At 42.6% G+C, this 12,220-nt stretch overlaps 1 protein-coding gene across 2 annotated transcripts in view; it reads left to right on the top strand.

Moving 5' to 3' along the window:
* The first annotated feature begins 1,974 nt into the window (after positions 1-1,974).
* Positions 1,975-12,220, top strand: part of PWP1 (PWP1 homolog, endonuclein) — a 22,727-nt gene continuing 12,481 nt past the window's right edge. For both annotated transcript variants that reach the window (XM_082498181.1, XM_082498180.1), the window contains exons 1-8: positions 1,975-2,110; positions 2,237-2,295; positions 3,646-3,779; positions 4,209-4,294; positions 6,652-6,748; positions 8,127-8,237; positions 9,061-9,191; positions 10,249-10,322. In XM_082498181.1, the coding sequence (XP_082354307.1) occupies positions 2,045-2,110; positions 2,237-2,295; positions 3,646-3,779; positions 4,209-4,294; positions 6,652-6,748; positions 8,127-8,237; positions 9,061-9,191; positions 10,249-10,322 (758 nt within the window). In that variant the 5' untranslated portion in view covers positions 1,975-2,044. The remainder of the gene's footprint in view (positions 2,111-2,236; positions 2,296-3,645; positions 3,780-4,208; positions 4,295-6,651; positions 6,749-8,126; positions 8,238-9,060; positions 9,192-10,248; positions 10,323-12,220) is intronic.

Below are 12,220 nucleotides of genomic sequence, written 5' to 3'. Positions count from 1 at the left end.
ATAAAATAATGAAAATTCTACAGTGGTGCTGTCTGGTGACATGTAGAGGAAATAATGTAGCCATTCCATCTGCCAAGCTGAAGTTCGGTTGCCAAGTCCTTGAGCTTTACCACAAGAAATCCTTCTTTCCTCTAACCTCAGCTTCCCATCCATGTAATTTGCAGTTATCCCTTGAACTAAGATTTCAGCGATGGAAACAGGAGTGATTTCTATGTGTTAGTAAGAGTCTACCTTCCTGCATAGTCCAGCTGACATTTTACCCATTTTCTCTGATTTAATGAGTTAGTTAGTATAGGACACTGACAGTTGGGAGGGCAAAAAGCAGTACCTCCTGTGAAGACACCAGTCCCTCACAACTTCCTGCAACTCCCTCTCCTTGTTGATTCCGTGCATTGGTTACTTTTCCTTGGGATTGGTAACAAAAAGGTTTTGCTAAACCTTTAATTTTGGTGGATCGCTGCTGGGATATTACAGAGCCAAAGTGAAAGCAAACATCATTGATAGGATGAGGGGGAATGGCTTCAAACTGGAAGAAGGTAGATTTAGATTAGATATCAGGAAGAAAGTTTTCACTTTGAGGGTGGTGAGGCACTGGAACAGGTTGCCCAGGGAAGTTGTGGATGCCCCATCCCTGGAGGTGTTTAAGGCCAGGCTGGATGGGGCTTTGAGCGGGAGTGGGAGGTGTCCCTGCCCATGGGCAGGGGGGTTGGAACTCGATGATCTTCAAGGACCCTTCCAACCTAAACCATTCTATGATCAGTGGGGCACGTCTCTCCCCTCAAGGCGATGAAGCCATGATCCAGTATGGGAAGGGAAGGACTTGAAGAGCCTGGAGATGGGGCAACACGTTGCTTCACCTGAGCACCCAGGAGGAGTAGTTGCCCAAGCACCTATTACACTGCAAAGTGCTAATTTCTGGTACTAAAGGGACCTTGGACCTCTAGCCGGTCCCAGCCCTGGTTAAAGATGGCAGGGGTGCCAAGCATGATAGCCTGGGTTAATTAAGAGAATGTCATGGTTTAACCCCAGCTGGCAGCCAGGACCACGCAGCTGCTCACTCACTCCCCCCTAGTGGGATGGGGGAGAGAATTGGAAGAGTAAAAATGAGAAAAAAACTCGTGGGTTGAGATAAAGACAGTTTAATATAGCGAGTAAAAGCCGTGCATGGAAGCAAAGCAAAACAAGGAATTCATTCACTGCTTCCCACCGGCAGGTGGGTGTTCAGCCATCTCCAGGAAAGCCAGGCTCCATCACGTGTAAGGGTCACTGGGGAAGACAAAACGCCGTAACTCCAACCACCCCCCCCCCCTCCTCCTTCTTCCCCCAGCTTTATATGCTGAGTGTGACATCACATGGCGTGGCATATCCCTTTGGTCAGTTGGGGTCAGCTCTCCTGGCTGTGTCCCCTCCCAACTCCTTGTGCCCCCCCCTCCCCCGGCAGGGGCGGTGTGAAGAGCAGAAAAGGCCTTGGCTGCCCCGCAGCAACCAGCCCCGCTCCCCACCCCAGGCCCAAACCACGGCCCTGCACCAGCCGCTCGCAAGGAACTTAGCTCCATCCCAACGGAAACAACGGCAGAGCAGGCGCCGAGCGCCCTTCCGCCACTCATTTTATGGCAAACCAGGGCAACTCCTGCTGAAGGCAAAACAGGTCTCCCAGCGAGTGCAGTCAGAAACCGGGCGGCTGCCACCCCTCGGCCCCGGGGGGCGCGGGGGGCGGCCCAGGCAGCCCGGCCGGGGCCCTGAGGGGAGGTACCCCCCCCCCCCGGCACCGTCACGCAGGCCACGCCCTCCCGTGCCCCACCCTTTCAGGCCCCGCCCCGCCTGCCCGCCCCCTCAGGCCTCGCCCCGCTGAATGACAACCCCTGAGCCACGCCCCCCCCTTCATCTCGGGCTGTCCCGGCGCTCGGAGATGACCTCACGCGTCCCTGTTTCCGCCCCTTCCGGTTTTCTCCGCCGTTGCAGGCGGAGGCCTCATCGGTGACGTCACTGAGGGCGCGCCGGAGTCGCTCGCACGTGCAGCCCCGCACGGTACCGCACCGTCGCCATGAGCTGCCCGGTGACCTGCGCCGCCTGGGTGCGCTGCGGCGTTGCCAAGGAAACGCCGGACAAGGTGTGTGTGGGGGTGGGTGTGTGTGTGGGTGGGGTGTATGTATAGGTGAGGGCGGGGCTGAGGGACCCCCGCCGCGCCCCTTCCCCGGCCGCCGCTCTCACCCCTCTCTCCGTGTCCTCCCCGCAGGTGCAACTCGGCGAGGAGGAGCTGAACCGTCTGATCGAGGAGGCCCAGAACAGGCTGGGGTGAGGCGGGGGAGCGGGGCCGGCGCGGAGTTGCAGCCCCCCCCCCCGGGGGCCGGGCGCGGGGAGAGCTCGGGCACCAGCCCGCACCGAAGGCCTGGGGGGGGTGGGGGGGTGAAGGCTCGGGTTGGGAAGCAGCCCCAGGCAGAGGAGATGGGCACCAGCCAGCGTGAGTTCCTCCTGCCGCCACCGTGCCGGGTGAGCCTGACCTCCCGGGAGGGCCGTTTGTCCGGAGACCGAAAGGAGAAACGTCGGATGGAGGATGTATATTGATGTCGTCACGTATACGACAACGATATGACAACGTGGGTCGTGTTCCCATGTGGTTCTTCCGTCGTGAACTCTGTGACTAGCTCAGCGTTTCAGGTGAAGTCTGCAGAGGACTCACTCGGGGCCGGGTCCTCGCTGGAGTGGCCATTCCCTCCCAGAGCGAGGAAATCACGCGTTGGGTTTGTAACTGTGGGTGCAGAGGGAAGGTGGGTGTGTTGGAGATGTCCCAAATTGACACCGTGAAAAAGTGGGTGCTGAGGGTGAGACGTTACCATCTCAGCAGATCTGGAGGCCACAGTGGAGCTCGGAAGGACGTGGTATTTTGTGCTTTGGCAAAAAAAGGCAAAATGTCACTCAGGGGTGTATTTATTGTTCATGTATGAAACGGGAGACATCACAACTCTCCGCTCGGCACTGAAAGTAGTTAGTTGTGTAGTTGTGTTAAGTTTTGTCACTCTGCTTTGAAGAAAAAGGTAAATAAACTTACGAAAAGAGTTAGCAGAAGTGACAGATTTAGGAAACATGGTCTGTGGAAGGCAATAAAGGAATGGCTTTCTTTTGTCTAGAAGATGAGGGACTGGGGTCTTACACTGTTTCCCAGGCCTTTTCACCTAGATCTGTTCATGGATTTCGGCTTCTGAATCTGTTTCAGCTGTGTAGGGTGTGTGGTATGTATGACTCAGCAGATGCAATAGGTAGTAATAAAAACTTTTATAGTTTGGTGAATATTATCCACGTGATTTCTGTTAGATGGATCTCTGCCTTTATTGCTGAACAGTGTGTTTTTTCCCAGAATGTGTTTTGTTCTGTTTTTGTTTTTTAATGGTTCCAAAACAATATTGAACGTTTGGAAGGTTCTTACTTTATATTAATTTCTTAACTGGTATCATTAAACATAACTGGTTATGTTTAAGATAGGAAAGGAGTGAATAGAATTCCAAATTAGTGGCATAGAGACTTGAAAACCCATGTGAAAAGCCAGGATGGTGTGGCTGCAGTCTTGTTAGCAGTCCCCTAAGCAATTACCTGGAAGCATGCTAAATGTCTGTTACACATCCCTGAGAAGCTGTTATCTTTAAACAGGGATGGTGCTGATGGTAGCAATGAAGGCCAGGTGGCACGTGGCAGAACTAAGTCTTCTCATAAAAATGAAGATCTGTCTGATGATGAACTGGATGAGTATGATTTGGACAATTATGATGAAGAGGAATACACAGGTAAGAATTTAAACATCAGATAAGCAGTGTAAGTGAAGAACCTTTTCACTTCTTCTTGTACTGGACAAATTAGTGTCCTAGAACTACGCAGCGCTATGTTTCAGATGCTGGAAATTCACACTTTTAATTATTTGCTTGCCCCAGTTCCGGAAGTCGTTTTGCGAGTGAAACAATTCGGTGTGTCCCCCTGACACTAGAACTGAGAGCAGTGTTGGAAAGACTGTCACTCCCCCTGCTGTAGTGTCAGAGCAGAGCAGCAGAAGTCCCTGAAAGCACTAAGCAATTTAGCTTACTGAGGTTCTTACGTTTGGAACTTGGAAGTTCGTTTAGCCTGTTCCTGATATTTTGCAATACAGGTGTTGGTACAGGAGTTTCTAGCTTCACCTGTCATCTACATGTATAAAAAAATGTTCTGAAATTCCCATCTAGGTGATTTAAAACTTGAAGACTCGTTGGCTGCTTTGGCAGTATATGGGAACAATGATCAGGATCCTTACATCACTTTAAAAACCACTGTAAGTACTATAAAAATGTTACATATCTCAAACAGCATTAACTTAAAAATCATATGATTTTTCCCCCTGCTGGACTGTCTTAGGGTCTGTAGGTGCTTGCAATCCTCTTCCAAAGGTTTGCCAGATTTTTGATCAGACAGAACTCTTTTCTTTTAAGGTTGCTTTATGCAGTCCCCTCTGTGTGCTTTTTACATTTAAGTCAGATGTTAAGGTAAACTGGATCGTTATTTAAGCCACGTGCTTCAATATGCAGAGATGGTTTGTCACCTGTCTTGTAGGACACAGAAAATGCTCGAAGAAGTAACAGATCTCAGTATCCCAGGCCACTAACAATTCAAATTAGAAAACTCCCCAGATTGCAAGGCTCTTAAACCCTCCACCAGTTTGTGGAAGAAACCAAACTGAGGTGGACTCAGGCTACGTGTCAAATTAGGGGTATGACATGAAGTATGTCCCTGTTAAGCATATATGCACAGCGTACCGTGGAGTTGACTGTTTCTGCCTGTATTAGTTTCCACCAGGTATCAGATGGGGAACATCTTTGCAGGAGCTGGCTTTGTAGGAGCTCTGCAGGGGGTGAAGAAGTCTCTAGCTGCAGTCTGACACAAACTAACTGCATCAACAGTGCTGTCCTGTTACGCAGCCTGTTTGTCTTTTTCTGGTGTGAACAGGGATGCAGCATGCAAGACGTGAGGTGGTCCTTCTACTCTACTTAGCATCAGTATTGTCTTAGCTAGGACATTGGGTGCACCTTCAGAAAAGATATGGAGGGATTCCAGAGAATATCCTGCAGTTTAGTTGAGAGGTTAGATTGCAACTTGTGAGTGACTTAATTTACAAGGAGAGATTGCAGAAATTGGTTACAACGTGAGGTTGCGTGAGAAGAGACAATATAAACTAGAGAGCAACTAGGAGAGACTATGATGATCTGGGGCAGGGTGATGAAGTAGGTGAATTTTTGAGACCTTTTCTGAGCATAAAGATTCTGAGACTTTTTTGGATGCTGTCCTTCCTTATACTATTTCGGATTCTTTACAAAGCTAGTAAGATTGAAAGGAAGGAGTAGCTCTAGGCTTCTACCACAATGTCGAGTTTGTGTGTCAGGGTACTTTGACAAATGTGTGGTCTCAGACAAGGAGTTGCTATGGTGACCACATACTGTAACAAAGCTCAAGGAGGAAGGCATACATGTTGTCTTTAAAACGTGTTCTTGCTATATGCGCTTTGGGGCACTGTATGTTTTCTCTGTGTTTCACTGACTGGTTGATGATTTTTATTGCTCCTGTTTACCGATAGAGGTGAGAAGTGCTTTAAAAGTGATTTTTATAGTCAAAGAGGTTTCATTCACGCAGGGATTCAGGGAGAATATGAGCTGCATTTATCCTGTGTCAGAAAAGCTAACTTTCTTCCAGACATAGAAAAAGTGAATGCCTTTTTCTCAGGCCTTTCTTCCTACGCTCGAGTCCCTTTTTAGTGTTTCAGCATGCATTTTTATGTTGTCTTTTGGTATTTACTACGAGTACTGTGTAACATTAAGTTGATTAATTCAAAGAACCGCAGTACTTGATAGAATTCAAATATTGAAAAGATGTTTGAAGTGAATAAAAAAGAAATTAAAAGCTTGCAACAAAGTCCAAAAAAAGTCCAAAAAGTCTTGTATGTGTTGTATGTTTGAAGGATGGTACTCTGTTTGTGTAAGACTGTTGACTTTTATGTACAGTTCTTAGTTTTCCCCTAACAAAAATTCTCTGAATGCCTTCCATTCCTCAGCAGCAATGAAAATTAGAGGAGAGGTTACATCTGTTCTGGTACAGCTCAATGCCGAGTATAGCTGTAGGCAGTACTCTTCTGGAAACGTTTTCCAGAAAGTAGACAATGCTTTAATGCTCTTGGAATTGCTTCCTGGATGTGAGAAGCAGTTACAGTATGCTTATTGTGTAAAATGCTGTTACACGATATAAATGCTCAAGGCCTGAGAGCACAACGGGAATAAGCTATGTATGTGGGCTCCTAGTGCTCTTATATATAGCTTATTTCTTTTCACATTTTCTTTTCAGCAATGGGCTGCGTCATGGTAGCCTTAAAAGATGGTTTCATGTTTGGTAATTAAACAACTCTCTAGATCCCCCTAGGTCCACATAAAGAGCCCTCCAGTCTCCCCATGATTGAATCTGGTTCCTCTCTTTCTCTGTTTACCACCATAAGATGGTTTTAGGCAGGTGGGTGGCAGGGTGTTGGGTTTTGAGTGTTTTCAGTTGTGGTTAAAAGTTAGTAGTGATTCAGCCTTTTGAAAATGTGTAGGTTTGTGTTTACGTGCTTTACTTAACATCCATTATTCTCTCCTTTTTGCTGTTCAGGATCAATATGAGCAGGAGGACTTTTTGATTAAGCCCAGTGACAATCTTGTCCTTTGTGGCAGAGTTGATAAAGATTACTGTAGTTTGGAGTTCCATGGTGAGTAACATAGGATTTGTTCTTTACGGTGACGCTAGGGAGTATGTGTAGAAGAGGGGGCAGGTGCTTTTTGGAAGGTTTTTTTCTCCCCATCTGCCCTGTGTGTTTTGTCTTCTTTCTTACGTCATAGTGCTTTAGCCACTTTTCAGAACTAGAGTATTTAATGTGGATTTATTGTTATTTAGAGGATGGCATGCCTTTATCAGGCTGTATAGCATTTCCTTTCCTTATTTCATTCCTAATGACACTTAGAAAATACTATGGCATTTTTATTCTCTGAACATATGATCTTTCTTCCAAAGAGTCATGCAAGCTCTAGGAGTTTGATTGGCTGTTTTTTTTCTTTTTCCTTGCTTTCTCCTTGCTTCTTTAAATGTGATTTCCACTGCTAGGAGAAGAAAAATCAGCACCTTCATCGTCTTAGTTTTAGAAGAAATGATCCTTAATAAGATCAAAATACCACTTGTTCTAGGGTGGTCTCTTCAGATACCAGCATCTGGCATTTTCTGTATCTGGAGGTGTTTACAAATTTTATTAACTGTGTTATTTTCCCTGTATAAACTTACAAAACAATAGCACAGGCTTGTGTGGTTTATAACGCTGGATAGCCCTGTCTTAGTTAACTACGAACACTACTTAATTAACCAAGGACCTTAGTTAGTATCTGAACATCTATCACATGCACTTAAAAACGGCACGGTGATTTTTGTGTGTCTGTGATGATACCATGTTATTAAAATTGTTAATGGGTTTTATCTGCTACCCAGTTAGTAAATCCTTTTATTATAAGGAGAAAAACAGCTGGCTAAAGGGATTGCTGTGTTTAGTATATGCTTGCTTTACCAAAACTCTTCCTGTATCTCAGTTACAACCTGTGAAAGGTAGCTTCATCTGACTTCTTCAGCTTCCTCTAATTTGAAAACTGTTTGACTTTTACCTTCCTTTTCCCTTTGATTGCATCTGGATTATTTTTTTTAATTGCTGATTCTGTAAAAATGAATGCCTAAACCTTCATTAATGTATCCTGATGTAGAAAGTGGTGGTGGTGGATACAGAGCATCTATTTTGAAGTGATCTTACAAACGAAGTATTGTAGTACGCTAGGAATAAAGCATCTAAGCTTTGCTGAACTTGTCGCTTCTTTAGATAAAGTATACAGGAGTATCTTTGCTTGTTTTGTGTAATTCTGTGAGGCATAACATGAGTACTTGGAGGCTCTGGTCTCTACACTAACACTCTGAACACACTGCGAATTTACGTTCTAGATCTCCTTGACAATTTAGCGTTTGCCACATCTGCCTTTTGCAGGAGTGAACTGTTTATAGTTGCTTGCTTTTCCTCTTCACTGATGTCTTGTATATCTGAAATTCTTTTTCAGTTTATAATCATGAAGAGAACTCATTTTATGTGCATCATGATATTATCTTGCCTGCTTACCCTCTGTGTCTGGAGTGGTTGAATTTTGATCCTAGTCCTGATGAATCACTAGGTAAATTACAAAGGGTACTGTAAATGTCCATTTAAATAATTTTTACTTGAAGAGTATATAAATGTAATGTTGTCACTAAATAATTTCCTCCAGTGGTACAAACAGAAATAAACCCAATATATTAAGGTGGAAAAACTGACTTATCAGTTTTTGTTTTGGTGATATAGTCATCTTAGTGATGCTGCCATAACAAGCAATTTGACTAAAACAATGGTTTTATTACAAATAATTAAGTTATTGTCAATTAGCAGACCAGAGCAAGCTCTTCTCTAATCTGCTTTATTTTCCATTTGTAAATGAAAGATTGCTTGTATTCAAAATCATTATGGCCAATGCAGTTGATTAACTATAAAACACAGTGAAATTTAGATCTGTTTACTTATTTTTATGTTATTATATGTTTATAATATTTTATATTATTATTATATTTATAATATTTATTTATATTTAGTAACCTTTTTCCTGTGTTTTACATATTTTATTTTTTTTTCCATAGCACAGGGAATGTGTTTTGGGTTGTTTTTTCCTTAAAAAAAAAAAAAACAAACAAAACATGTGGAACTTTATACGGCTTCTTTGAACTGTTACTTATACTGAAGGGGAAGTGTATTGGCAAGCAAGTAAATTTTTGTCTGGCAACACGTGCTGTCAGTTGATAACTTTAAATTGTTCCTTGTCAGTTATAATCATCAAAGATGTTTAAATAGAAGATTCTGGCACATAAGTATAAGTTTTACTTAATCAATGAAATAAGCAACAGTTGGATTGCCAAATACTGTTTTGTAACTCTAAAATGTGGCTGCGTTTGGATTTCTGCTTGTAGGAAATTATGTTGCAGTGGGTAACATGACCCCGGTTATTGACATTTGGGACCTTGATATAGTAGAATCATTAGAACCAGTCTTTTCTCTTGGAGGCACGAAAGAAAAAAAGAAGAAAAAGAAAGGAAAGAAAGTAAGTATTGTGAAATGGTTTATCTGGTTGGATGTAGGAGACTTAGAGCAAGGATAATGTCCTTACTACTACTTTTCCTACACTGAAAAAAAATCATAGATAACCTAGTTTAATTCCATCTGTTATGTTGAAAGATGGTGTTTAGATAGGTTACAGAAGATAATGTCATGGCTGTCTGTGGTAGGTTAAAATTAGTATTTTCCTGTGACTCAGAGTTGGAAACGCGTTGAGCAAGAAAGGACAAAGTTGACACTAATAAAATACATTTTAGTCAGGACTCACCTCTGTTAGCTTTATCTATCTGGAATTTAAGCATATTTTAAGCTAGTCATCAAGATTGTCTAAAGCGAATGCATAGAGACACCGCCAGAGAATGGCTCTGTGTAATTGTGAAGGGGGTTTACTTCTTGAGCTCTTGGACCTCCTGGTTTTAAAAACAATAGAAAAAATATCCTTGGAAGGGGAATTTGTTCTGTGAAACTTGCTTCTGAAAATCACTGAGTTACCAGAATTGCTGTTATCTCAATTTGAAATGCTAATTGTTCTCTGTATGGATAATTGAAGTCTGGAATTAAGAGCAGAATGGGGTAGAAGAGGAATGGGGTGTCTTATGGGTGGTTTCCAATTGCGGTCCCAGTAAACTTTGAAGCTTAACCATTTAAAATTAGAATTTGTAGGAGCTGGCAGTTACAAGGACCTAAAGCTCAGTTAATTGGGAGAGAGGGAGGGAACTGCCAGGAGTGTTTAGAAAGAAGATGAAGAAGCTGCACATTAGATGATAGAAACAATGAAATTTCTTCAACTAGCCTGAAAGGAGAACCAGTTCTGTGAGCCCACCAACTGCGAACGGAGCAATCTGAGATCCGGGGTAGGAGGCAAGGTGCAGGTGCTGAAGAGATAGTTCTATCAAAAGCCTTGTGGCAGCAAGTGACAGTCATTTAAAGCATGAAGTTGTTGGTGAAGGCATTAAGGAGTTCATAGTAATGTGTTGTAATGTTTGATTGCCATTGAAGCTATAATTTTCAAAAGTCTGTTTATGTTGTATTTGCATACACAGAGTTTATCTTCAGAAGATGCAGTGAAAGGACATACTGATGCTGTGCTTGACCTTTCATGGAATAAGCAAAGCAGGTAAAAGAATACTTGAATAACAATGGATGGTCACAAATTTGTATACTTAATTAGGCATACTTTTTTCACACAAATCCAAAATCTTATGTAGCATAACATTGAACTCGAAAGCACCGCTGAAATGAATCAGTTCTCAAAAATACACACGCACACTTTTTTTAACTAGATGTCTTGATTTGTTTTTTAAAAACCTATATAATGCTGCAGATTGCTTTAAATGTATTTGCAGGTTGTCCAGAGGAGGGCAGGGCTAAGGTGGATCTAAGCCATTTGATTAATTGGCTGCATTTAAGTCAGATGCACAAATTGGAGAAGCAGAAGGGCTGCCCTGATCTGTGCCAATTTGCCAATGACCTAAAACATCATTTCAAGAGATAGAAGTAGATTTATAGAAGGAAGTCCTTGCTGTGCTGTTTCTTTCCTTTGGCTTTTGCCCCAGAGCTGTGAACAGAAAAGAGAGTGTAAAAGCCCCAATAGCACGGTTATAGAAATGCCTCTGACCTTTGGGTTATCCTAGACAGAGAGAATTCCCCGTTGCCTGAATGAACTAGCAGTGAAGTGCGGCTATTGAAGCAACACAAAGCTGGCCCATCTTGGGGGAAAGGTCAGGAACAGTGTACTGACTGAAATAAAGATGCTGCTGTTTTTTTATTGTTTTGGTGGGTTTTAACGGTTCAGCTGTCAGAGGATCCTCAGCATGGGCCTTGAAACTCTTCCAGTCAGACAAAAGATTATTTTTACTTTTTTTTTTTTTTTCTCCTGCTGTCATAAATGTCTCTGAAGATACACATAGTCAATTCCGCATACTCGTGATGACCAGGTGTAAGCCTTCACTTGTCATGCTTTGTTATCTAGATACTGAAGAAGGAAAGACCCACATAAACATACAGTAAATGTACATAAATTGCACTCTTAATTTACAGTGTGCTGTCTATTGTTCTTAAATTATACGCATACACACAGAGTGTGGTAGTGATCGTCCCATCAGTTTTACAAAAGAGTAGCTTTCATGTACCTAGAAATGGTTGTCTGGTGATAATATAGAGGCAAGTCACAAAAAGTTATGGCTAAGTGTCTGGAATGCATAATTCTGTAATGTTCTGAGTTACAATTGATACTTGTAGATCTTTCGGGAAATAAAAACAGCGAAGCTTGTGGGCAAAACAAGGAACTCTTTGGAGCAGTTTGTATTTAAATGTTTTCTTGTTGTTTGTTAGGTTTTTTTAAGCAAGACATGTTGTGACAGCTCTCCATAAATAACTTTCTGCCTGTAGGTCATAATGGTGTTACTGTAAAATGTTCTCATAGCCTTCACTGTGCATTTTCGTAACTTTCCCTTGTAACATTGTTTGGGAGAACAGTGTTTCCAGGAGAATGTTAGCTCTTTCAGTCAGAAACACTTGGTTAATGTAAAAAAAAAAAAAAAAAAAAAAAAAGGTGAGGAGGGAGCAGTTTCAATCAGAAACAACATGTTGAGGTAATAGATCTGTTTTTAAGAGCAGTGGAGCAATGGTAGCGATTGTAACTGTGTGTTTGACAGGCCTTTGGGAATGTTTTGAGTTTTTTCTGATTAAACTTCTAAACTGTATTTATTGCTCTTAGCACAATTGGTCAATTTTAAGTTGAATGTGGGGTCTGTAAGCTACGTAAAATGTTAGTGGTTCCTTTCAGCGTTCTATGAAGAGTGTACAGTGTTGGGTCTTCAGTAGTTATATAAATACTCAGATATTAGAGAGCAAAATATTTTAAAAACAGGTTTGTCTGGCTCTTGGCTGTATGTGTATTCAAACAGAACTAAGTTGCATAGGTAATGTTTAAATATACTATCTTAATGTCAAAGGAAAGGAGGTGCTTAAAAGCCTTTCTTTGTTTTGTTCAAGAAATCTTCTAGTAAATGA

Source organism: Vanellus vanellus (assembly GCF_965231255.1).
Source record: "Vanellus vanellus genome assembly, chromosome: 1".
Taxonomy (NCBI): Eukaryota; Metazoa; Chordata; class Aves; order Charadriiformes; family Charadriidae; genus Vanellus; species Vanellus vanellus.
Note: the sequence above shows the minus strand (reverse complement) of the source record. Positions and strands in the feature narration are given on the sequence as shown.